The 25,936-nt window shown below is 36.9% G+C and overlaps 2 protein-coding genes across 2 annotated transcripts; one reads left to right on the forward strand and one right to left on the reverse strand.

Annotated features, from left to right (window-relative positions):
- Positions 1 to 253: 253 nt before the first annotated feature.
- On the forward strand, positions 254 to 4,159 carry LOC139733433 (ribonuclease kappa-like). Its single transcript, XM_071644254.1, has 2 exons — positions 254 to 523; positions 2,299 to 4,159. The coding sequence occupies exons 1-2, from the start codon at positions 452 to 454 to the stop codon at positions 2,512 to 2,514; spliced, it is 288 nt and encodes a 95-aa protein (XP_071500355.1). The 5' UTR covers positions 254 to 451; the 3' UTR covers positions 2,515 to 4,159.
- A 9,540-nt stretch (positions 4,160 to 13,699) lies between these two features.
- Positions 13,700 to 19,612, reverse strand: LOC139733444 (ubiquitin-conjugating enzyme E2 T-like). The gene is made up of 6 exons (XM_071644263.1): positions 19,504 to 19,612; positions 18,917 to 18,986; positions 18,213 to 18,318; positions 17,221 to 17,319; positions 15,897 to 15,986; positions 13,700 to 14,041 (listed from the first exon to the last, which is right to left on the reverse strand). Exons 1-6 carry the CDS (start codon positions 19,610 to 19,612, stop codon positions 13,733 to 13,735), a joined length of 783 nt encoding a protein of 260 aa, XP_071500364.1. The 3' UTR covers positions 13,700 to 13,732.
- Between the last annotated feature and the right edge of the window lie 6,324 nt (positions 19,613 to 25,936).

Here is a 25,936-nt window from a genome sequence, read left to right on the forward strand (position 1 = left end):
ACTTCAGAAATTTTAGTAATTGTATTTATTATCATAGGTTTTCAAATGGTTTCTGTTTCTAATAAGCTCGCAGAATCAGGAACACACTTTTGTACTTCAACTGAGACTCTCATCTACAGCAGTCACAAATCACATGACCAACTCGCATAGCACTGCATACACGGTCTGCACAGCCAACACACACAGTACAGTGTATTGTCAGTGTCCACTGTGTAAAAGTCTGCTGCGTTCATCAGTACGTGACATCCAGTCCTGTAATTTACTTCGTGCTTGCTTGATGATCTGATTCTTCTATTTTTGTAGGTACATTTTGTACCCTACAGTACACAGGATCTGGTACACTGGTGGTCCTAGTAATTCACCAGGCTTTGGACCGAACGTCTTCATTATATTGCCGTGATTTTGAGTCCAGCTGTCCAATTTTCTGCCGATCTGAAAATACTTTGTAAAAATGGTGAAAGTGTGTGGTCCAAAATGTTCGACCTGCTGCTCGCTTCTGAGCATATGGGGTGTTGTCATGTTGGTAAGTTTGCCTTTTCCTGCCCAATTTGCTATTTTTGTTTTTTAGTATTGGCATGTATTACTATTATTGGAAATAGATGATAAGAGTCTACTAATTAATGGAGAATACAATTCAGAAACACAAACGAATCACTTTCAATTCATCATGATTCATGATTCATACTGCAAATATCTCTTCAACATGGATGATATTAATTTATAACTCAGTTATCAATCCCACTGGTAAATTCTTCTCAAGAAAATATTGACATGATTTTATAATGCCAACATTATTATTGATTATCCCTTGAATATGTTGGATCATAAATCATATTCAACATATAAGAATGTATTGTACGTATGAAAACAACTGTACATTGTAACTTAGATTTGTACATATCCACATTTTTTAAGTGAAATCATTCATAATTTTACCAACCAGCCCTCCCCCCTCAACCAAACCAGGGGTGGTATTCTGAAATCCTTCCTTTTCCTAGGAAGAATTTCTTCCTAAGTCAGGATTTTTTCCTCCTAAATGGTATTCTGAAAATCTTCCTAAGTTTCTTCCTAAGTCTGTTCCCAAGTTTTTTTCCTTAACTTTTTTAGGAAGAAACTTAGGAAGGGGTCGGAGGAGTAGGAATATGCAAATTTCTGACTTGGGAAGAAGTTGGTATTCTAGAATCCACTTAAGAAAGAATTTTAGGAAGATGCGTATTTAGGAAAGCTCCACCCCTGTCCTAAGTAAGTTGCATTTTAGGAAGATGCGTATTTAGAAAAGCTCCACCCCTGTCCTAAGTAAGTTGTTAAGAATAGCAACTGCAAGTATCGTGATAGGCGCGCTTGTCATTCACTGCGCGCACATGTACTTTGATGCGCGAAATGGGTGTGAGAAAGGGGACATCCTGTGCACACGTGTATTTGACCAACGGCTACATGTACAACTGTACGTCATAGTAACATGCGATTGCCATTGTTAGTTCCTTATGATATGGCATTTCGTATTGGCTTAAGAAAGAATGTGGGCAGGGATGAGGATGGCCTAATTTGCATTAAGAAGTGCCTGGGAAGAAATTTCAGAATACCAATTCTGTCTTTCCTTGGCACTTATAAAGTTTCTAACTTGGGAAGAAACTTAGGAAGAAACTTAACAAGCCCCAAGGAAGATTTTCAGAATACCACCCCAGATCTTCATCCATCCTAAATAATTAGCTAATCCTACAAAATAGTGTCTTTCTTACACCAAAGTTACACTTTTAAATCAATCTATCCTCCTTCAAATCAAATCCCAGTCCCACCAAGGAACTTTGGTCCCACCACCCCCCCCCCCCCATTCACCCAAAACCAGAAGCACACAGGCTACGTACATACACTATACAAGATGTTTAATACAATTATGTACACTGACACCCTCACACGAACACACACACACACACGCACACGCACATGCACACACACCCGAGCTGATACTGTCTTTCTTCCTGATGAAGCCCCTTGATACTAATTTAGCCTATTTATGCACAAGAACACACACACACACACACACACACACACATGCATTTTCTTTCTATTTTATGCACGACAAACATGTATACGTATATGTACACTTTATACTGGTATTGACTTACACCAATTATGATGTCAGTCATAATGAAATGTCTTATCTCAGTGAACATTTTCATTAAATAAGATTCAGTAATATTGTAACTTGTCAGCTACTAAAGATCTTCACTACACACATTGAAGGCAAACCCCTCCTTCTAACACACAGCATTATGTGTTATCCTACATGTATGACAGGTGCTAATGGGGGTTTTCTTCCGGATCAATGCTCTGGCCTTCGTTGAGGACATCTCTCTCCCGGATGTCGCTGTACTGACCAAGGAAGATCTAGAACATTCATACACGCAAGTCTCTAATAACTGCTTCATCGCTGCGGGCCTCTATGTGCTCTTTGCTGCTTTCTCCATCTACCAGTACAAAGTGAACAAGAGCCGGCAGTACCAGGTGGATTAGAATCATGGTTGGTGTGGTGAAGCCTCTTTAGAAAGCATTCCTTCCAAACATGGACACAGCATGATATGGACATTCTTTAGTGGGTGGTAATGTGGATACAATAAGTAAGGTTAAGTTGTGTATGGTTACCTGTGTGGGTGATGGCAGATAAACAAAGTATTTATGAATGGAGTTAAGAAGTTCCCTTAATCAACCTAAATGCAATACATAAAAATGATGGAAAACAGACACTGTAACAGGTTTCTTTGGCAGACCTATGTTTTGGCTTGGATCAGTAATACCCACAAATCTTAATTAGGTTCAGTTTCCAAGATTTTATGTACTCTCTATCATGGTATTACAAGCTTTGAAAATCTGTCTGGATAACCAATTTTACCCATGTCACCCAGGAACAGTAGGGAGAAAAGTAAGAGCAAAGATAAACTGCCAAATTGAATGAAAAGAGTTTGCATAATAATTGAGTCAGATTTCAGTGGGCAAGGCCTCGCTTTGACAATCCAGTTTAAACTTTTGTTCAAGAACATAGGTCATGTTTACTGATTTTTACCGACTCATTTTTTTGAAGTTTACGTGTCATTAATTTGAAGATGAGGTGATATGTCATATGATCGTTGCTTTAATAGAGAAAACTTACGTTGTAAAGATTTTATGCAGGGGTGAACTTGTGAATACTTGTGATAAACTTGGTGTCAAGGATTAAAAAGTACTATGGATAAAGGACAGTATGGTTCAAAGTAGTTTGAACAATGTATCAGAAATTGAGCAATATGGATATTCATGCATCATTGTAATGTACTGGTTCTTAGTTTATTAGTTCTCTCTTTCTCCCTCACTATTGTATTTCTGGTCTTTGTTATATCTTTGTTTATTTGTCTGGCTGGACGGTTTTGATCATTTGTTTTTGTTTTCTTAAATGTGCCATGGGCAACAAACCAAATTACCCATTAATTTGCTCACGCGGGCATCTGAAACTCCTATTGGGTAAGACAACTACATGTAAATGGCCACTTGTCCTGATGCTGCCTTTAGGCAAATGCTTTGAGGTGTGTTAGAATGTGTCATCGATATCCACTTTCAGGACAACTCATTACATGAAGTTAGTACATTATACATGTATCTTATCAGCAGTTATGTGCTGTTCAAATTTCAGTTACCATACATAGATGGTAAAGATTTTGCACTACTATGGTAGTCATATGGAGGAGCTAGATTATAAATAATGGGACGATTATACATGTGGATAGGGGCAACTTTAATAGTTTTAAAAACGTAGTTTACCAGAGTGTAATACATGTATTAGGGGCTTTTCAATTGTGTGGACGTGGCTGCCTTTCTCGTACAAGAGCAGTTCCAAATTGCTGCAGTCCACTCGTCACGTCCACAGTGTTATCACCCATTTCAATTTTCAGTGCACACCGCTCACACGATGTACTACTGTGATGTCATGCCCCCGTCCCCTCCATCGGGCTGGCAGTTGACGTCAGTCCAATGCTGAATCTAGTTGGCCTTGAAATCCTTGGAAGACATGTTAGTAATTCTGGCTTTGAATGTGCTGGAGAACCTTGAGCATGCGCAGTTCCTTAAAATGACGTCATTACCTCGACGTCCAGGAGATAAAATCAAAAAGTCCCTAATACAGGTGTACAGTCATTTACATTTGTGTGAATAAAAGTTTAACTTTTATTCACACGAATGTGAATGGCTACTGTACAGGTCTACAGAAAAATAGGCCTATTTGTGGTACAAAACTTAATGTGTGTGTCATATAAGATACAACCAATTGCCTACACGATGCATTGTGTGCACTGTCACACTCATTGACACCACAGTGACGAGATGTGGGGGAAAAAAATAATTGTTTGTCTGATTTGTGCAATTCTGTGGCTAAAATTGTACTTTTCCTTAGATAACAAATACATGTAGGTATAGTGAGTATCATTTTGTGCATACAGGCATATCATTTGTTTATTCATTCAGATGGCTCATACAGTTACATGTATAGACTAGAGTATAGTATATGAGATGCTACATATTCCTACTGATGATTTTATCATCAGCTTTCAAATGTTATGTAATTTTATAAACATTTTTACATATATGGGGTACATGTATTTCCATTGTACATGCCTACGGTTTGTATTACATGTATGCCTATGATATGTATGTGTAATTATCTACTCATACCAGGTACCCATTTCATAAAAAGTTGAGCGCTACGATAGCAACTCTTGCTGGAATGGCAGTTGTCATGTTAACGACAAGAATCCAGCTTCCCGATTTGCTGTTGCCATGGGAAGTTGCTATTCTAGCAAGAGTTGCTATCCTTACTTCTTTTATGAAATGGGGCCTAGGATGTTATGAACCCACTTTCTCACTTGCGAGGAACAACTTAAACTGACTCTTGTGACAAGTAAAAATTCATGGATATTTGTCCCTCAAAAAAAAAATGAGGCCACATAATGTACCCATCCAGGCAAGAGGAAAGACATTGTGCCGGCCATGCCCTGCATTATGTGATAATGGGAGATTCATGTACTGGCATCTATATTAAACAAGTTGTTTTGTACAAATATTTTGTACAGTAGGTAATGCAATTTTGCTCAACACTGTTTAAACATGTGGAATCATGCTGTTGCAGATTCAGCATAGATACTGTAGAAGATGATTCTATTTCACTCATTATGGTTTACAATGCAAACAGTATACAATGTACATGGAGGAGCCAATACTGTGTAATGTTGGTTTCCTCCCTTGGCACATTTCACACTGAATACCACGGTAGATGATATGCTTATGTAACATACTGTTGACCCCATTCTGGTAATTGTTGTCCTGCATGTTTGAATATTAATTATGGTATGTGAAGAGTTGGATTGTGTTTGTGACTCGTGTATCAATGGGGAAAAAATATATCCTAATAGTGTACTGTACATGTGTATGAAATATAAAGATATTTTATGTAATACCAGAAAAGTGCATTTACAGGCTGTTTGTTTGGGTTCATAAATCAAGCAAATGGATTTGATGTGTAGAGGTCTTTTATTGCATATCTACTGTACCTAACATATTTTTACTTCTTTACATTTACTGTCCTTTTTGTAGTCTATGAAAATTACATTTTATTTCACACAGTTCATATAAATTGAGATTATTACATGAATTGAGGGCAACATTAATATTACAGAAGTTTATATTATAAATCTTTTTAGGGCAAGGTCACTTCTCTGAAGACTTCTCTACATACGTACAGCATTATAGATTACAAGTTCTAAACAGGGCGCCATGTCAAAGGTCAAAAGTGAAAGGCTGAAAGATACATAAATACACACATGTATTGAAATTGTGTCCCACAAGAACAACAAAACTTCAGCTGCATACCTGACATGTACACCTGTATGTGTACATACAATGTATCAGACAAATTGCACATTCAAGATTCTAGAGAGCATTTTGAGAGACACACTTGTGTTACATGCATCCAAGCAGATTAAAATAGTTCTTAAAGGACAAGTCCACCTTCATAGACATGTGGATTGAGTGAATGCAGCAATATTAATAGAACACATCAGCACGAGTTTGAGGAGAATTGGACAATCCGTTTAAAAGTTAAGTTTCTGCTCAGTCACTGCTGGATGAGAAGACTACTACAGCTTGTGATGTCACATGTGTACAACTATATAAAGAAAGCATAAGGAAAATTAAAGATATTTTCACTTTTCTCACATAATAAAAGAACACTTGACTTCCCTCTTTCAGAAGGCAAGGGGAATAATATTACCCTTAACATACGTCAGTGATGAGTCGAGGAAATGTGCACTTTTTTCAAAAAGTAACATTTTGTGAATTTCTCTTTATATTTTCATTATAACGTTGTACGCATGTGACATCATACACTCTAGTAGTCTTCTCATATAGCAGTGACTGTGAAGATACTTTAAAAATTAATAACTTTTGAACGGAGTGTCCAATTTTCTCCAAACTTTCACTGATGTGTTCTACAAAATATTGCTGCATTCACTCAATACACATGTATATGAAGGTGGACTTGTCCTTTAACTTGAGTGGCTTTTATATTCTTTTGTCACAACATGAAAGAAAAATTGATATTTATGGAGCCTACTACGGAATCAGGGGGACTTTGTACTGTAGCAGCTGTGTTTGACTTTGAAATGTCTCTCTTCTTTGTACATGTATATAATACCAAGAATACACTATACGGGTATACATGAGCATGCACAAAGTGCAGTACACTGAGGACTATTGAGCATCATAAAGGTATTTGTGAATGAATCAGTTTTCCAGCCCCAGAACTCATTTCAAAACCCTGAAATGACTCTTTTTATCTCCACCAACTCAGATTCAGACAGGAAATGAGTGATACCAGCCTGCTGGTGTAAGCCACATGTAGGAAGAGGAACCTAAAGGGTGATATTATCATGGTATAGAGCAAACCAGGATCATAGCTCAGCACAGAAATATTTCCAGAGTAGCCTGATTTATTTATTTGATATACACAATGTATCAGTGAAAAATATTTTGACCAATGCATTTGCAACTCCCTTTCATATTACAAAGGAAAAGACATATTAGTTTACTTGTGAGGTTATAGGGTAAGAAAAAAAACCCAGATGATTTGATAAATGATTGATTGATTATTGTATCTTTGTGTTGTTGTTGCTTGTGTGTGTGTGTGTGTGTGTATGTGTGTGTGTGTGTGTGTGTGTGTGTGTGTGTGTGTGTGTGTGTGTGTGATGTACTGTACGAAACAGATAAGACGTATTATAATAGTACAGCTGTACCACATACCATATCAGTGTGGGCACTTATGGGCAAATACGGCATCATTTTCAGGAAATGATTGGGAGATTGTCATACAACTAGGAAAATTTGCATACTACACTATACTACTGCAGAATAATGATTGCTAAAAAATCAGTTGTGGATTTGTGTGTGTTGGGGGAGGGGTTAAAGGGATGGTACAGTATTGGTGGAGATGAGAATTGGGCTTTTAACTTTTTGCGAGATACCATGAAAACACTTAAATATGATATAGTACAGAGCATACCATTTTAAGAGAAATTCCAAGTTTATTTGATGAGAATCGGGTTTGGAATGACTGAAACATCCAAAAACAAAGTAAAACAAAGCGATCGTAATAAAGTGTGGGTCCCACACTTTATTAGAATCGCTCTTTTTGGATATCTCAGCCATTTCAAAACCAAATTTCATCAAATAAACGTTGAATTCCTTATAGAATTACATACTCTTTCATATTTCATAAGAGGTTTCTCATTATCTCACCAAAAAATGTTAGAAACCTGAAATTAGGTCTCAACCAAAACTATACCATCCCTTTAACACCCCTCCCCCCCCCCCCCCCCCCCATGGCTGCCCAGTGAAAATATGATTTGTATATAGAAAAAAGTGCCATCATGTGTGCACACAGTATGTTCACACAGTATGTTCCTAGCACTCTGTGTCAGGGTCAGCCCAGTGTCAGCAGAGTTAGCATAAATCTGTGAAGAGGGTTTTTTTTTTTTTTTTGGGGGGGGGGGAGTTGTGGTTTCTTTGTTGTTGTATGTGGATTTTTGTGTGTGTGTGTGTGTTGTAGTTGGACGATTTTTGGAGAGAAGTAGCAGCAAAAAATGTGAAGACTTTTTTTTCCCCCTTGTCGGCCGATTTGGCAAAAGAGAATTGTCATAGGTTTGGCAATGGCAATTTTGGCAACATGTTGGTGATGATGACATGCATACCCTATAGCAAAATAAATCTCTGTACTTGCACAATAGAAACTCCATATAAAGAGATCTGATGTAACAAAATACATGAAGAGTTTGTTCGCAATAACCGATAAGTCCATATTTGCCAAATGGAGATATTTGCGATTAAAGGTCAAGAAAAATAAAGAGAATAATAAGGAAATTTTTGCTTCTTTTGACCATAACTTTAAAAATGTACCTTTATATGTAGTGACCAATATATCATTTAAAAGTTATCATTTCGTACTTTATGACAGAGACCATACTTTAAAATCTTCAAATATGGACTTATCGGTTTTTGCAAACAAACTGTTCACATGTACCTGATATAACAAACTAATTTCTCCAATCCCAATGAATTTAATTCCTTTGTTTTGTATTGTTTGTTGACTACTGATATAACAAAATATCCGATGATAAAAGAACAAATTGTTTTGGTCTAAAGGATCTCGTTAAACTGAGTTTCCTCTGTACAACATAAACTACTGAAAAAATTGCATCACATTATCCCTTTTCTCATCTCCAAATTTGAAAATTGAACATCAATAACCCCAACACACCTAAAAATAATGATTTTTACAGAACAAAGCAAAAAGGATGATTTATGTATGAGAATATGAAAAAATTGATATCACTTCTCGAACGTCTATGCAATAATCAGAACATATTGGGGGTCTTTTTATTGTTTGGAAGTCAATCCTTGTGATGACTTACCTTATGCAGTGCGTGTATAATTTTTTTTTCACGATGCAGCTCTTCATATTTTGATCTCCCAAGATGGTAACTCTTTGTGTGAGAAATGGTCCTATTCCCTTGCCTAGCACCCAGTCTTACGGCACTGAAATGCCAAGTTCCTCAATCCTCTCGTGCTATTACTTTTCATCACATTCTTTCTGTGTTTCTTCTATGCTATAAACTTTTCCCCATAATTCCGTTTTCTCATTGTAATTCTCTCTCTCTCTCCCTCTCCCCCCCCCCTCTCTCTCTTATTTCTTTCTCACTCGAGCTTTCAATCTTTTTTTTTCTTCTTTTACTGTGAAATGCATAACTGAAAGCAGTAGATGATGATATTTTTTGACTTTAACAAAAAAAGTACAAGGTAATAGAATTCTTTAAGTTTCAGATGTGTCCTTTTAAAAACTGACTCAAAATCACACTACATGTCTCCCATTTGTTTGTACACAAATCTTCAACATGTTTTTGTTTTGTTTTGTTTCTAAACATACTAACATGAATGCAATGAAGAAATACCCTGCCTTAATTTGAATTCAATTTAGAGATGTATAGATTTTGCAAAACTGACTCTGTTATTGGAGGGTTTTACATCTCCTAACAGATTTGATATTTTCTGTGTTCAAACAAGAGATTGCTAGAATAGAACTGTCGTGGCATCAGTGCCTTTGCTTATTAGAATAATATAATGTATTGTATGGAATTGTCAGTGAAGCTGAAGTACCAGTATCACTGTTTCTTGAAAAAACATACGGATGTATACATTGTAAGTATCTATACCTTATTAATTTTGGGTCCATTTGCACGTAACCTACATAATGTATAACTCATGTATTCTGCCTGACTTGTACGTATGTATGTACAGTTGTATGTGTGTATTCAACCAACTATCTATCCAGCTATCAAACTATCCATCCATCTATCTATCAAACTATCTATCTATCCATCCATCCTCTTTCTCCATCACCTTCACCATGGCAGAACATTGTATGAAAGTACTGTTACAATCCATTACAACTGTCTACACAATTTATTTCACATGCATATATATTTTTTTATTCTGAACTTTTGAGAAAGTGTCGCAAGTGAAAAAAAAATGATGATTTCTGTACCATAAAAGAGTTTATATAAGTTTACATAATGCATATAAATTTTACAATCAATTGCAGTGCTTTTTATTTGCAAAGGTGTAAGAAAAAGTTGCCACTTTTATACTACAAAAGATGGATATCCTCACAATTCATGGGTAATCGTACATACAGTATGTGCACTCCCGTTTAAACGAACATGGTTATAACAAAATTCTTGTTACATCAAACTAGATTCAGGTCCTATAATTATCATCTATATACCTTTATACACATACTGTTAAGCTACAACAAAATTCTGGTATAATGAAAGAAAACCACCAGTCCGGAGGACTTTGTTATAACGGGAGTGCACCATACTAAAAAAGATATGTAATCACTATCAAAATAACAATAATAATAATAATAATAATAATAATAATAATAATAATAATAATAATAATAATAATAATAATAATAATAATAATAATAATAATAAATAATAATAATAATAATAATAACAATTATTATTATTATTATTATTATTATTATTATTATTATTATTATTATTATTATTATTATCATTATTATTATTATTATTATTATTATTATTATTATTATTATTATTATTATTATTATTATAACACAGGGGTACTAACATGTGTCAAATACAGTAAACTATGATCCATGTTCACAACTTTATGCAGACATTTTCCTGACAGTTGAAATATTGCTCTGATGCTTGCTTACCACAGCACCAAAAAATGAATGCATACAGCCTGCATTCCAAGAATTGACATGTATCTTTTGCTGGAATGAGTAACTTGAATGCAGCACTCCGGTTATAACAAACATAGTTATAATAAAATTCTAGTTACAACAGGTAAAAGTTCAGGCCCATGCGTTATCTGCTCTGTTTTTTATTGTTTATTTGTTCGGTTATAACAAAATCTAAATACAACGAAAGAAAACTGCCGATGCCAAGGACTTCGTTATTACAGGAGTTGACTGTATATTTGTGCTCACTCTTCAAGAAAAACAAAAACAATAAAATCATACCAATAACTGAATGACAAAGTGAATAAAAAGAAATTATTTGATTTCATTTTCATGGTCATTCGGTTCGTTATAACGAAATTTCAATACAACGAAACTGACGGTCCCAAGGTCTTCGTTGTAACTGCAGTCGACTGTACATTTGTGCTGGCTCCTCAAGAAAAACAACAAAGTAATACCAACAAATGAATGAATAAGATAATGAAAAAAAAATATATGTATACAGTCAACCTTGCATAAGTCGAATCTATTTGGACTGAAGAAATAGCTTTGACTTAGAGAAAATTCGACTTATGAGGGATTAAATTCAATAGCATATAAAGAGGAGGGACTTGAAAAGATCTTCTACTTGGGCGATTATTCGACTTATGCGAGGTCGACTTAAGCAAGGTTGACTGTATATATATATATATATATATATATATATATATATACATATTTCATTTCATTTTCTCAGACTTCATAAAAGGGATACAGCAATTGGGTTTGTTTTGGCAAATGTGGGAAGGCATAACAATGAAATTGGTGGGACTAAAGAAGCCTTGGAACATTTTTCACATGGATCCATTGTGTGCAGAGGGGATTCGGCAGTAGAAATCACCATCTCATCACCATTTAATTGGTGCTGGGAGTAAAGTGGGACATTTTATAAGAGTGGGCTGTGACACTCTTTCACATGGACCTCCATTTAACGTCCTATCTGAGGGACAGAGTTTTACCTCTTCCTAGAAGGGAGGAGATGGCATAACACATAACATTGCTCAGCAAAATTTGAACTCAAGATACATGTACAGTGGAAACTCGATATAACGAGATGGTCGGGACCGAGTCATTTTCCTCGTTATAGCCGATATCTCGTTATATCAGTAGGCATAAAAGAAGGCATAAAATAAAGACATTAATTTGCACATGTGGGACTACCCATCATATTTCAATCAATACTGATAACTTGATATTGTGTGTGAGGGAATTACTCACCTTTATGGGTAAGAAGATGTTTTTCACCAAGGAAATCCAATATCAAGAATGTGTTTCTTATTAATTGTAGATGTTTGAATTTGTAAATTTATATAGCTTGCGATTGTATCAAGATCGTCTGTGGATTGGCATGTGGTTATCGTATGGGTGTGTGTTGTGTGGAAAGCTTAGATATGGTCTGCACAATGCTGTGTGTGTATGTGACACATTCTGTATGTACATTATATGACTGCGTGTGTGTGTGAAGACGGGGAATTCCCTAAGTAGAAGGCCAATCACAGCATCAGATTGCCTCACACCTGCTAAACGTCATGATGATGTCATGTATACATATGGCCGTCCCACCACATTTTCTGCATGTATCAGTGTGCGTGCACACACACACTTCACACGTACAACATGCAGTGCTAGCTGGAGTGCACTGAAGAAAATGCTTATGTGTGTACAAGACAGTTTTTGGCGCATCAAGCTTTACAATCTCGGAAGATGATAGCACAGGCGAAGTAAGCTTTACCGAAGTCATTTTGCTTTACCTCGCTATAGCAGGTTTGATTTACTATGTTTTTCTTTGTTTGGAAGTCACAAAATTTATCTCGTTATAGCAGTTATTTCGTTATAGCCGATCTCGCTATAAGAGTAGCATTTTACATAGACTTGTGTGGGAGGAAATTTGGGACCGAGAGAATTTCCTCGTTATACCCGATATCTCGTTATAGCAGTGTTCGTTATACCGAGTTTCCCCTGTATTTGATCGATAAAGACTGAGCCACTTTGCAGCCATAATGTACTTCACAAACATTTGTTTTTAAGGACAAGTCCACTTTCATAGACATGTGGATTGAGTGAATGCAGCAGTATTAGTAGAACACATCAGTGAGGGTTTGAGGAAAATTGGACAACCTGTTCAAAAGTTACAATTTTTTGAAGTTTCTGCTCAGTCACTGCTGTATGAAAAGACTACTACAGCTTGTGATGTCACATGTGTACAACGATATAAAGAAAACATTAAAAAATTCAACATATTTTCACTTTTCTCACATAATAAAAGGACATTTGACTTCCCTCTTTCAGAAGGCAGGAGTAATAATATTACCCTTAAGATACGTCAGTAACAGGTCGAGGAAATGTCCACTTTTTTTTCAAGAAATAAAAACATGTGAAATTCTCTTTATATTTTCCTTATATTGTTGTACGCATGTGACATCATACACTGTAGTAGTCTTCTCATCCAGGAGTGACTGACAAATACTTTAAAAATTCAAAACTTGTGAATGGATTGTCTGATTTTCCCAAAACTTTCAAGGATGTGTTCCAATAGTATTTGCTGCATTCACTCATTCAACATGTATATGAAGGTGAACTTGTCCTACAAGCTATACACTTTCGCAATATACAATTTCATTTTAAAAATTACATTTTTGGCAAATATGAGTTTTGATGAATTTCTTTTGCTTTATGTATAATTAGTTACATTTCATCATAATGCTAATTCTTTATGTCAAGCTCTCCCTTTGTCAACCTATCTCTCTCTCTCTCTCTCTCTCTCTCTCTCTCTCTGTCCCTCCCTCAAACCACTGATAAATTTATCTTCCTCTCATTTCTTTCCACATTTTTTTTCCGTTCTACTTATATGTCAATCTGCACATGAGACCTCTTGACCAATCCTGGCTCTCCATTCGCTTCCTGCAGACATCGTTTCTCTCCTCGTCTCTCATTGGTCGCTTCACTGCCCCTGGACGAAGCATCTTTGCAAAACGGTCTGCTATTGGCCAATGTCGACACATGCTGTCCATTTTCACGGTTTGAAACCCTCGACGTCAGAGAATCTCTTTTCACCAGTTTAGCAGTCTCTTCTTCCTCATCGCTATCATCACTCGATGAATCTTCAGATGAGTCGCTGGTATCATCTGAAGTTCTTGCCTTATTCGCAGAAACCTTCAGAAAAACAACAAATACAGTGCACTCCTGCTATAACGAACATGGCTATAACAAAATTCCAGTTACAACAAAATAAAAATTCAGGCCACAACGTTACCCATACCATGAATTTCTATTGTTTAATTGTTGCGTTATAACAAAATTTTGATTTAACGAAAGAAAACTGTCGCTCCCGAGGACTTTGTTATAACGGGAGTCCACTATATTTTAGTCTTAACCCGTTGAGGGCAAGTCACGAGTACACTCGGGCAAGCGTCTATGGGAAATGCGTGTTGTAGCAAAATCAAGCTGTCCTCAACGGGTTAAAAGTATGAAATTTATTGGCACAGTTGCTGCTTTACTCCCTCACATTGACGTGACAATTCTCTTCAAGTCTACAATGAGAAATAAGACCACTAATTTCATTATGTGGATGCTCATGGAAAAAGTCTCCCCCATACCCACAAATGAAAAAACAACAACAATTTTGGGACAGACACAAAATCTGACCAACTTTGTATAGACATGTCAAGCCGTAAACATTGCCATGTTCAAACGCATATATATGGTGAGCTACGAAATAACTTTATATTTCAGTTACCCTTTTTAGTGAAGGTTCTCTCACAACTGACTAGCTTTTACATGCACTGAAAATTGCAAACAAAGCCAATCATCTCAGAGTATGTCAGCTCTCTATGACTTGGATCTCGCTTGCAAGTTGCAACCATCCCAATTTTTTATAATAACTTTATGGACAAGCTGCCATTTACATAAGGATTACCCGTACATCTTCAAGGTTCTGCTAATTCTTACCTTATCCTTGCACTTATTCCACTGACAAGGCCTTAAAAAGAGACAATCCTCCCCCAAGCCCATATCTTTGGGAGTGGAAAAGAGTGATCAGCGTGGTTCACAGAGGTTTTAGCACGTCACTGCAGCATGCTGAAATTCTTGTGCAACATCAAAAGCCAGCAACATGCTATGCAACATCCTCAAGAATTTGTAACAAGCTCAAAATAAAATGTATTCAAACATGTGAAAAGCATGTGCAAAACTTGCAAAACATTAAACTACCTGGTACTTAGATATTTGTTTTTAAAACATGGGAGAGAGCGTTGAACCCAAGCAGCACAAAGAGAGATAAGCTGTGAAATATTGCGTACTCCTTGCTCGTGACGTGCGCTCCGTATACATACAATTTCTGCAATATTCTCAAATTCTCAGCTTCCAACATGCTCAATTTTCAAGTTGTGGATCACCCTTGTGATATAACCAAATTCATGAACTGTTCCTTACTCTTTGGTGGTCAAGAAAGGGAAAGATTCTGACTCTAGAAAATAAGATACTGTAAAAGTGGTTTCTTTCGCGGTGGTTTTATTTTCACGTTTTTCGCGCTTTGAGGTTGAACCGCGAATTTAACATCACGCGAAAATGTTTTGAAAAGTCCCTCAAAATTAACCATGCAAGGAAATGTTTTGAACTCGCCGCTTGTTACAACGCTATTGCGCACATGCACATACGAAGATTCCGTGCATTGAGCGTATTGATGGTAAACACACACACAGCGATACCATGTTATAAAGTACTCGAGAGACAGGATTTCAGGTAAGCCTGCATTTAATTTTTATTTCTATCTAATAAATAAAAGAATACTAGTAATTGGACTATAGTTTGGGTTTTCATGTGCAAAATAAAACAGTTTTTGCCAACTGTGAATTCACAGATTTTGCCGACCGCGAATTTAAACACACAAGAAAAAGTCGGCACCGATGGAAACCGCAAAAGTATCTGTCTGCGAAAGACACCACTTTTACAGTAGATAGATCACCTGACTGACCACTAGAGGGTCAGAGAGACAGATAAGGATACTGACCAGTGCTACAGTTGATGGCGTGGCATGTTTCTTGGTCCACTCTTTTGCCTTCTGGGAGAACAGCGGCCTGTTGTGCTTGAACTCTGTGGACTGCAAATAGAGATGACAAATTTTTGTGACAGTTAGAGCCATGTTAATCTCCTTTACAGTCCTAATGTCACTGGCTCCTATTCACTTATGGTCAGAAACAGCACATATTCCAGATTTACTAACTGGTTTGTGAAAACCTGAACTTTCACTGTGAACGTTCCTGGTCAAAATCATTTGGCTGTATTACTGGGGAAAACGGCATACTCTCAGATTTCATATCTAAAAAAAAAAGATAAGTAAATAAAAAATTGAATTTCACCTCATGTTTCATGCCAAAGAAGTATTGAATGGAAGTGGTAAAATTCACTGGATCTGCATGAAATCATTATTAAACAGAAGAAATTGTGCCATTTGGAAACAGAACAGGAAATGGAATCTTTCATTGTGCTGTCAATCAAAGAATGTTAAAAGTTAACTAATTGAGAGAATATAAAAACTTTTGCAGCTGAAATAAACAATCTGGCATTAACAGCAAAGCAGTAAAAGTGACATAGATTGTTTTTTCATTCTACTTTACGAAGCACTTCAAATGGATGCCAAAAAATCATAGCAACAGGTAACAGTGACAAACGACAAAACAAGGTTTCCTAGACTTCATGGGTTAAACAATAAATGTTTAGCATGAATGTCAGAACTGTTTTCAACCAAGCATTGCTGACTGTAAAGTGCAAGTCTCCACAAGGCATTTTGTCTCAGACTATAACACGTACAGCAAACAAATCTTTATTGACAGCTAGCTAGAATGTCACAATATATAACAAAGAAGTTTCTAGGATAAGGTTTCTGGCAGAGGTGAATGGAATGCATTGGTATCAGCATGATCTGAGGGAGAATGATAATCATGTTCTGAGAGAAGTGCTAGAGTCTTTAAAGTGAATGAGCCACAAAAGTGTGGACAACCACAGGAACCATGGAAAAGAAAGAGGTGGATGACGAGCTTGGGAAAAGAGGATGCTCCAAAAATTGGATGATATGGCAAGAAGGAGTGAAAGCGGTTGCTGTTAGAGTGAGGTAAATCCAACCATCCCTGTTGTTGCTGACAGACCCATATCAAAACTACATGATGATGATGATTATGATGATGTGCTTATTTCCTTAACTCCTTTCATAGATTTGGAATTAACATAAAATGAATTTTTTTTTTTAAGTTTCACTGAAACTTTTTAAACTTTAGCATAGCACTAGAAGACTGGTTGCTTCTTGAGATAGTGAGGAGGGAAAAGTCTCAACTTACAATGTCTACCATGAGGGAATCGTCTGGATTGGGTTCGGCCATGAGTAGCTGCAGAGACGTGAGGACTGTGGAGATGTTCAGACTTGGTTTCCAGTTGCCCTGAGAGATGAAACAGAAAACAAGTTTCATGAGGCATACGCACAGTTAAAGGACAAATTATAATCCTGAAGTTATATCAAAGACAAGTCAACCTTCATATACATGTAGATTGAGTGAATGCAGTGCTCAATATTAGTAGAACACATCAGTGAAAGTTTGGGGAAAAACAGGACAATCTGTTCAAATGTTATGAATTTTTAAAGTATCTGTGCAGTCACTGCTGGATGAGAAGACTACTACAGTGTATGATGTCACATGCATAGAACAATATAAGGAAAAAAAAGAGAATTTCACAAAATTGCATTTTTTTTTTAAAGTGCACATTTTCTTGACTTGTCACTGACATATAAGGGTAATGTTATCCCCTTCCCCCTCCCCCCGCCTTCTGAAAGAGGCAAGTCAAGTGTTCTTTTATCATGCAAGAAAAATGAAAATACATTAATTTTCTTTATATTTTCTTTATATCGTTCTACACAAGTGACATCACAAGCCATAGTAGTCTTCTCATCCAGCGGTGACTGAGCAGAAACCTCAAAAATTCATAACTTTTGAACGGATTGTCCAATTTTCCTCAAACTCTCACTGATGTGTTATACTGATACTGCTGCATTCACTCAATCCACATGTCTATGAAGATGAGCTTGTCCTCTAATGCCACAGAAAAGGTAATCTGGATTGCATATATTCAAAATAATGGTAGGACAGCATTCAACTCCACTTTCAGCAAGATGTTTGGCCACAATTGAACAAATGTTTAACCATCACAGTTAGATTTGATTTGCTTTGTTTTACATTTTTGTTGTTATATGTGTGCATGTATGTGTGTGTGTGTGTGTGATATACAATTATACTTTCAAAACAAGGGAGACACTACAAATAAAATCTCAACTTACTGCTGGAGGCATTTTTAGTAGATCTAGACATATCCGCCCACTGGTGTCAATGTTTGGATGGTATATGGGAGTAACATACTGCACCTTTGGTGGCTCAAAGGGGTACCTGTATTCCAAGGGAGACAGTACATGTACAGAAAAGAAATACATAAATCAGCAATTTAAGATACGACACATGTGGTACTGATGGATTGACTGTGGGGGGGAAAAGTGCAAATATCCTATTTATTTCATTACATTACTTATCCTTAGAAGACATTATCTATTAGATGGAAAGAGAAAAAAAAATAGTTCTGCTAAGACCCAAAGCTTGAGTGGGACATTGTAAATTCTGTAAGTCCAACCCCCTCCCCCCGCCACTTCCACGGTAGGGAGTTTTGATCATTTTACATTTAAAATGGTTCAATCTGGCGTATACTGAAGTCATGATCTCAACACACAGATAGAGCCGGTGCACCTGCGGAAAACATCTTGAAACTCTAGGCTTGGGTATATGAAATGTTCAGAATATCAGAGATTTTGGAGACATTTTTTTTTTTCTTTTCCAGTTTCAGGGTTCAGCATGAGATAATCGTCTATAACGATGAGACAAGAAAAATATTGGGTGAACTGCGCGAGTCTACCACTGATTTCTGGAAGAGTTGGCAAGCTAGCTGTATTAAACACTTGAGCAGATTATTAGGTTTGCGTATTGATGCACTCACCGCTCCGGGATCTGAATCTCTAATTTGAAGACACCTCCAGCATAAGGAGTAGCATCTCCACCCACGATCTCTGGATACAGAACAAAAATACAGAAAGAGGCTTACAAAATAAAGTGTATTACTCAATATTGGGCCAAAGCCCTAAAAGCAATGGATGCAGTAGCAGTACAAGTTATTGATGTTGGTGGTGGTGGTGTTTTTGTTATTGCTGTTGTAAAAGTATTAAACAGCAGCATGATTTTAAATTGAATAAAAATAAATGCTGAATAATCATAAAATAATTCACAGACTTGTCGAAATTAAGTCAAATGAAAGGCGTATAGGGTGAAAAAAAAAGCATAAAAATGAAATGAAAAATGTACTGTAATGTGCATTGACATAGGTGCCCACAGTCAACCTTGCCTAAGTCAAATCTATTTGGACTGAGGAAATGGCTTCGACTTTGAAAAAAATCGACTTATGAGGGATTAACATCAATAGAATGTAAGGAGAGGAGGCTTGAAAGGACCTTCGACATGGGTGAATTTATGACTTATGCAAAGTTGACTAGGCAAGGTTGACTGTACATGTATGTATCGTCTACTTACGAGCCTCTAGCTGTGTGACGTTATCTGCCTTTGCCCAGCAGCTAATGCCTGGAGGTGGTTCCTTCTCCAGCATGGCCAGCTCACGTTTCATTCGAGAGACACGCTGCATGGTAGCTACACAGGCTTGCAGTGATGGGCAAAGACTCAGAAGTGGCCGCAGTCAATTGTGATCTCTTGAACACAGACAGAGAAAATAACATGGGGTAACATAGTGACTGAAGGCAGAATACAACTGAATTGATCTACACATGTATAATCAATAGCAAACCAGCAGCCCACAACACAAAGTACATGTATGGCTGCATGCAAATATTTGCACCATCATCATTTTATCAATCTTTGTTGACAGCACAATTAATGTGTCTGCTTTGAACTGTCTGGCGACGAGGGCAGAGCTAGTTATCACCTGGGCAACTCCATACGGGGTCAGCATCCTTTACCAATACTTGCTTTCTGGTGTGTGGGTGTTTCCGCATATCTCTCAGAGCAATGTACATGTATGATCTGTCATGCATGATATGCCTAGTTGATTTGTGACTCTCTCATAGACATGTAATTAACCTGCATTTCATGTCCTTTCCACTGAAAAGAGTATTTCATCTTCACCGATTGCAATTAAGTAGATCTAACAACATACATGCAGATGTCTGAAAAGCATACAACATTCGTAGCTCTGGGAGGAATATGATAAATGTAATGCAACTTTGCTCAGACAGAGCAAAACACAAACTGTTTGCCATATAAACCACCCCATAAATTATTCTGAAAGTTTTGATAATTCACAGCTTTGCGGGTATTGTGATGCAACAGTAATAGTATCACTAAATTCATGACTGTCTAATGCCCACATTGGATGTCTTACACCCTTATACAACAGGTCATGTGGGTGGCCTTAATTATTCAGGATAATATAATGTTCCCTCTTTAATATTCATCTTTATTCTTCACCTTCACAGGAAGCCCCCTATGATCCTTGGGATCATCCCTTCCCTGGTCCTTCTCCTACCCCTCCCTTTTGTTTGGTCACCCCTTTGTTTGCTTTATAATCCACCTCATTACCAGTTTGGCTCACAGAACTCTACCTACAGTTCTGTGGTTTGGCTCCCTGCCTTTGACAGTGCTCAGCTAAACTACCCCTTTTGTGTTTGACTTTCTTTACTGTGTCCTTATTATTAGCCCTTCCCAGTTAGTGCCTGCTGTGTATAGTTCGTAATCGTGTCATTTGGGTCTGCTGGCAATGCAGACATTTTGCCCCTGATGAAGACTCTGCAAGGATTAAAAGCTCACACTTCTTTTAAGTCCATTTCGACTCCACTGGCTTGCTATTAACTATCAGTTTTCAGCAGTTTTTCCCTCTTTTTAATTTTTTTGTTAAATTGAGATACGAAATCAGGGGTCGCACTTAACTATTTTTTTTAACTAGCCAGGCGGACTAATTAGAATCAATTTTGACACTGAAGCAATATTTTGGCTAGCCAGACGGACTAGTAATTTCAGAATTTTATGATTTTTAGCTAGTCCTACGTGATTTTGGGTGGCCAATGGCTAGCGGACCATCGCCAATTTCGAACCCTGAAATTGAAAGAACTTCATCCGTCTGTAATTTAAGCTTTGTAAAGATCTAAATGGGTTATGCACAGCATTAAACCCATTCAAACTCTTTTAATAAAACAGGGCCCAGGGCCCCATTACTGGCAAAATATATCAAAAGATAAAATCAATTTTAGATTTCCTTACTACACAGGCTGCATTCTGCCATAGGCATGATAGGCATAGACATAAATTTACAGTTGAAATAAACTACAGTCTAACTAGACTCTATAGATCTAGTCTAGACAGAAAGGTCTGTCTGTCCGGTGTTGGAGGAGTCTTTTATTTAGTTTTCTATTTATTTTTATTTATTTTTTACTCTTTATCGCTCTCCTCCGGAGAGGGGATCTGTGAAGCCAGACGCAGTCTCCGCTGAACATTGTATCCCCGACGACCAGATACAGTCACCCTCCGTTAAAACAGCAAGATATTTGGTTTTTACTTGCACTTTTATTTTGCCCTCCTCTTTTAATTTGTGTGTGTTACTGTAATTCACACTGTATTCTGCACTGCACGTGTTCTCGTGACCGCCCACCTCACTGCACTCAGTACGACTATACTCTACTAAGAGGGATGTACTTTAATGGAAGAAGAAGAAGAAGAAGATGGACCAATCTTAGGTCAAACTGACTGTTAGACTCAAGTTGTTCTACTACTCCACTAACCGCAGCGTGCAGCAGCGACCCCATACGGACAAATACGTACCGTAGAGGCCTTTACGGTACGTATTTGTCCGTATGGGGTCGCTGCTGCGGTTAGTCATTCCAAGCTAAGGCCTGCCCCTGTTTTATGAAGCGTTAAAATTGATTATAGTTACAGGAGTGGAGATGAGGACTACGACTGGGCTTTTAACTTTTTGCAAAATGCCAAGAAACCACATTATCACATATTACTAGATAGTAACTTTATTAGTACAGAGCATACCATTCTAGGATATAGAAGGAATTCAAAGTTTATTTGACTAAAATTTGTTTTGGAATGGCCGAGACATCCAAAAACAAAGTAGATCTAAAACAAAGTCAAGTGATTCTATCATTCATATCAATTAAATAGACATTGAATTCCCCCTTGGAAAAACATGCTCTTTCACATTTCATTACAGAGCTTTTATTATCTCACAAAAAATGTCGGAAACCGGAAATTAGGTCTCAGCGAAAACTATGATTCCTTTATTGTGACCCCATAACACTTAGCACTTGTATTTAGTGTACGTAGTCTAGGTCTATACATACGGAAACAACTAGCCCGGCCGCGGCGGGCACCGATCGATCGACCAGACGCAGTTCTTCTCAGGTACGGCCAAGGAGGTACTAGGCAAGCTTGCCTAGTACCTCCTTGGTACGGCATCCCGCAACTTGCTGTACAGATACAGCGCAACGACAAACAGTGACAGGGATACTGTATTTTTAGCTACATGTTATGTACTTCGCCATTCGGGTATACACTGTCGTGTTCATTAGTCATTCACAGCATTTATATTACAATAGGTATGTACCTACCTGGGTGATGTTCGCTGTAGGTTAAAAGCAGGGGGGCACTCCTAACCGGCTGAATTCACTACTCGTTTGAAGAGCTAGCATCAAATCAAATTTCCCGGGAAAATCTACCTTCAGCATTTTCGCGCATGCAACATGCACCCACGTTGCATAATACATGTAATGTGTTTACAAAGAGATTTTTCTCCTCCCCATCACTAGAGGGCCGAGCAGACTGGTTACACCAAAGAGATTTTCTCCTCCCCACCACTGGGGAAAATCTCTTTGGGTTACACTTGCTTTGTAACATCATTTCACAAGTTTACAATGCACTCTTCGGAAAGTCGTCATAAAAAAGGGACGTCATTAATTTTCAAAACAGTAAGCCTAGGCCATAATACAGCTCTATGGCCTAGGCATGGAGTGTCAACATGCCAACATTCTGTAATATTTGAGAAAAAAAAACACATGCATTATCATTACCGTGAAGGTCTTTCGGTAGTCTTTCAACCATGACACGTATCGGATACATTTTTTTTTATTTAAAAATAAAATGATAGGGCCGAACTGATATTTATATATAGGGCAGAGACTAGGTCTAAGATAATGTTTCTGGTACTCCAACAAGTGGAGCAGCTGCCCGTATCTATCCACAGGGCTTATTATGAAGTTCTTTTATACAAGGTTTTGTACACTTTTACTTCCCATCCGCAGTGGATGTAGGCCTAACATAGATTCTTTCATTCTCTTTTCAATTAATATTTTATTGTGAAACGTCTCTTTGTGTGCGTTTAACAGGAAATAATTTTCATTATGATTCTTCCAATTTACAACTTTTCTCCAAAATGTTTGCTATTCTAACAAAAATCGACAATATTTTGCCTTATTCAAAACAATTCCGATATGTAGGCCTATTACACTCGCCTTAGTTCGTCCATGGCCCAGCTCGTTTCCCGTGATTCCACTGACTTGAATCCATTCAAAATAATAGGTCCCAACATACCCAAACCCTACCAGCAGACGATTGACCCCTCCAGCCTGAGTGGAAGGAGGGGGAGGGGGGTGAGCTAACCCGCGCAATAACGAAAATGACGTTGTATGCACAATTTCTCGCCGATAGTATTTTTCTTAAAATAATTTGCAATTTTTCCTCTTTTCATAGGGCTCGGGGAGTCGGCAATGATTATTGTAATAGTATGCACGTTTTATGCAATGTCCAAGTCAATAAAAGTGATAGGAAAATAATTATATACAGTTATTTTGACAATTTTATATGATTTTGGGTTTTTTTGGTGTTTTTTTTTTTTTTTTTGGATGGAAATAAAAGGTTGTTAAAGTGCATCCCCATTTCAGGGGACTTTGAGCCATCCGTTTAAATAATTATATTATTTCATTTTTGTTCTAGTTAAGTGTGCAGTTTTCCAAGAGTTAATTTATTTCCTAATCATTTCCATTTTTTCATAATAATTGTACTGAACAGTTCTCTCTAAATCAACAACAAAAAAAAGAATGTATACCCGGATACTTAAAACCTCCTTCATAGTATACACCCAATGAAGATTACTTTCAGGCAACATAATTCTATCTTCTTTATTCTTACATTTCCCTATCCATATTACTTTTGTTTTATTTTCAATGATTTTTAAACCAGATATATTTGAAAATCTATCAACAGTATTCATTGCTATAAATAAATCCTTCTCTGTACCATTTAATGTCAACAGTGTATCATCTGCATATTGAACTATTCTATGAAACATAATTATTGTGCATTCATTTTGGTTTAGACGATGGCGTTGAGGGCGCCCTGTATGCTCTGAGCACCTCTGGAGTCGTAGGCTGCGCACTGAGTGCCATACACAGATGCCGCAACAGCGCCGTATGGACGGCACTGAACAGTGCGCAAACTACACACACTCAAAGCAATTAATCAAGAAATAACCTAATTAATTATTGCTCTACAAAGAGATAGGAGTTTCCACACATTTCGTGTTAGCCAGTCTTTTCAACCTATTTATCTTGCTGTAGATCTTACATCTTTTAAACAAAATTTTGAATATGTGCCAACAAAAACAAGTCTTTTTGTCAAAAAAATAATACCCGAGATTATAGGCCTATATTCTTATTCTTTAATTTCAATTCATGACATAATAATTCAACAAATTTGGCGGCTGCACATATTCAGTTATATCAAAAGTACCAAAACAATGAAAATTAAAGAAAGGCTGAAGAACACACCGATGTCACTTTTGTTGTTTTTAAGAATACTCTATTCATATAATCAATGGAACAATACTTCACAAAAACATAATAGGGACCTACAATATTTTCACGTCGATTCCCATTAATATCATGATTTTATAAATCATTCTTAGATTATAGCTGTATTATCTATATGGTCAACGTCATAATGCAAAATACCCAAATTTTGATAACGTTTACGAAACAGTACAGGCTATTTTTTTTTTTAAAGAATGTAGGCCCTATACCACAAATTATCATCCTAAAGTTATATTAAAAGACAATTCCACCTTCATATACATGAAGATTGAGTGAATGCAGCATATTTGTGAAACACATCAGTGAAAGTTAGGTTCAAAAGTTATAATTTTATAAGTATCTGAGCAGTCACTTCTGGATGAGTAGACTATACAGTGTATGATGTCACATGCGTAGAAAGATCAAGGAAAATAAAGCAAATTTTACAAAATCTTACTTTAAAAAAAAGTGTGCATTTCCTCGACTTGTCACTAACGTCATGTTAAGAGCAATATTATTCTCCCTGCCGCATCTGAAAAAGGCAAGTCAATTTAGTGTTCTTTTAAAAAAAAAAAAATATATATATATATATATATGTATATATGATATATATGATTATATATATGTATATATACATGCTTGATTTTCTTTATGCCTTCTTTTAGTATATTGTTGTACACATGTGACATCACAATAAGCTGTATAGTAATCTTCTCATCCAGCAGTGACCAAGCAGAAATTTCAAAAATTCATAACTTTTGAACCGATTGTCCGATTTTCCTCATACTCTCACTATAGTGATGTGTTCTACTAATCGATGGCTGTTTTCACCCCATTATTGTCTTCACGAAGGTGGATTTGTGCTTTTAACCCATTCTGTGCCAATGAGTCGAATGTGCAAATTTATGTGGCACACGGATGGTTAAACACTCATACATATTCACTATGCTGTGGCATATAGTGGATAAGTCTCCCGACTCGCCGATCGGAGGACTCGAGTTCGAATCCCACCCAGTGCTTACGTCCTCAGGACAAGATGTTTTTACCCACCATGTCCCTCTCAACCCAGGTGTATAAATGGGTACCTGGCAACGCTATAGGGTAATAAG

Source organism: Diadema antillarum, unplaced genomic scaffold (assembly GCF_040938485.1).
Source record: "Diadema antillarum isolate AM-2024a unplaced genomic scaffold, OU_Dant_1.0 scf00000025, whole genome shotgun sequence".
In the NCBI taxonomy this organism is placed as follows: domain Eukaryota; kingdom Metazoa; phylum Echinodermata; class Echinoidea; order Diadematoida; family Diadematidae; genus Diadema; species Diadema antillarum.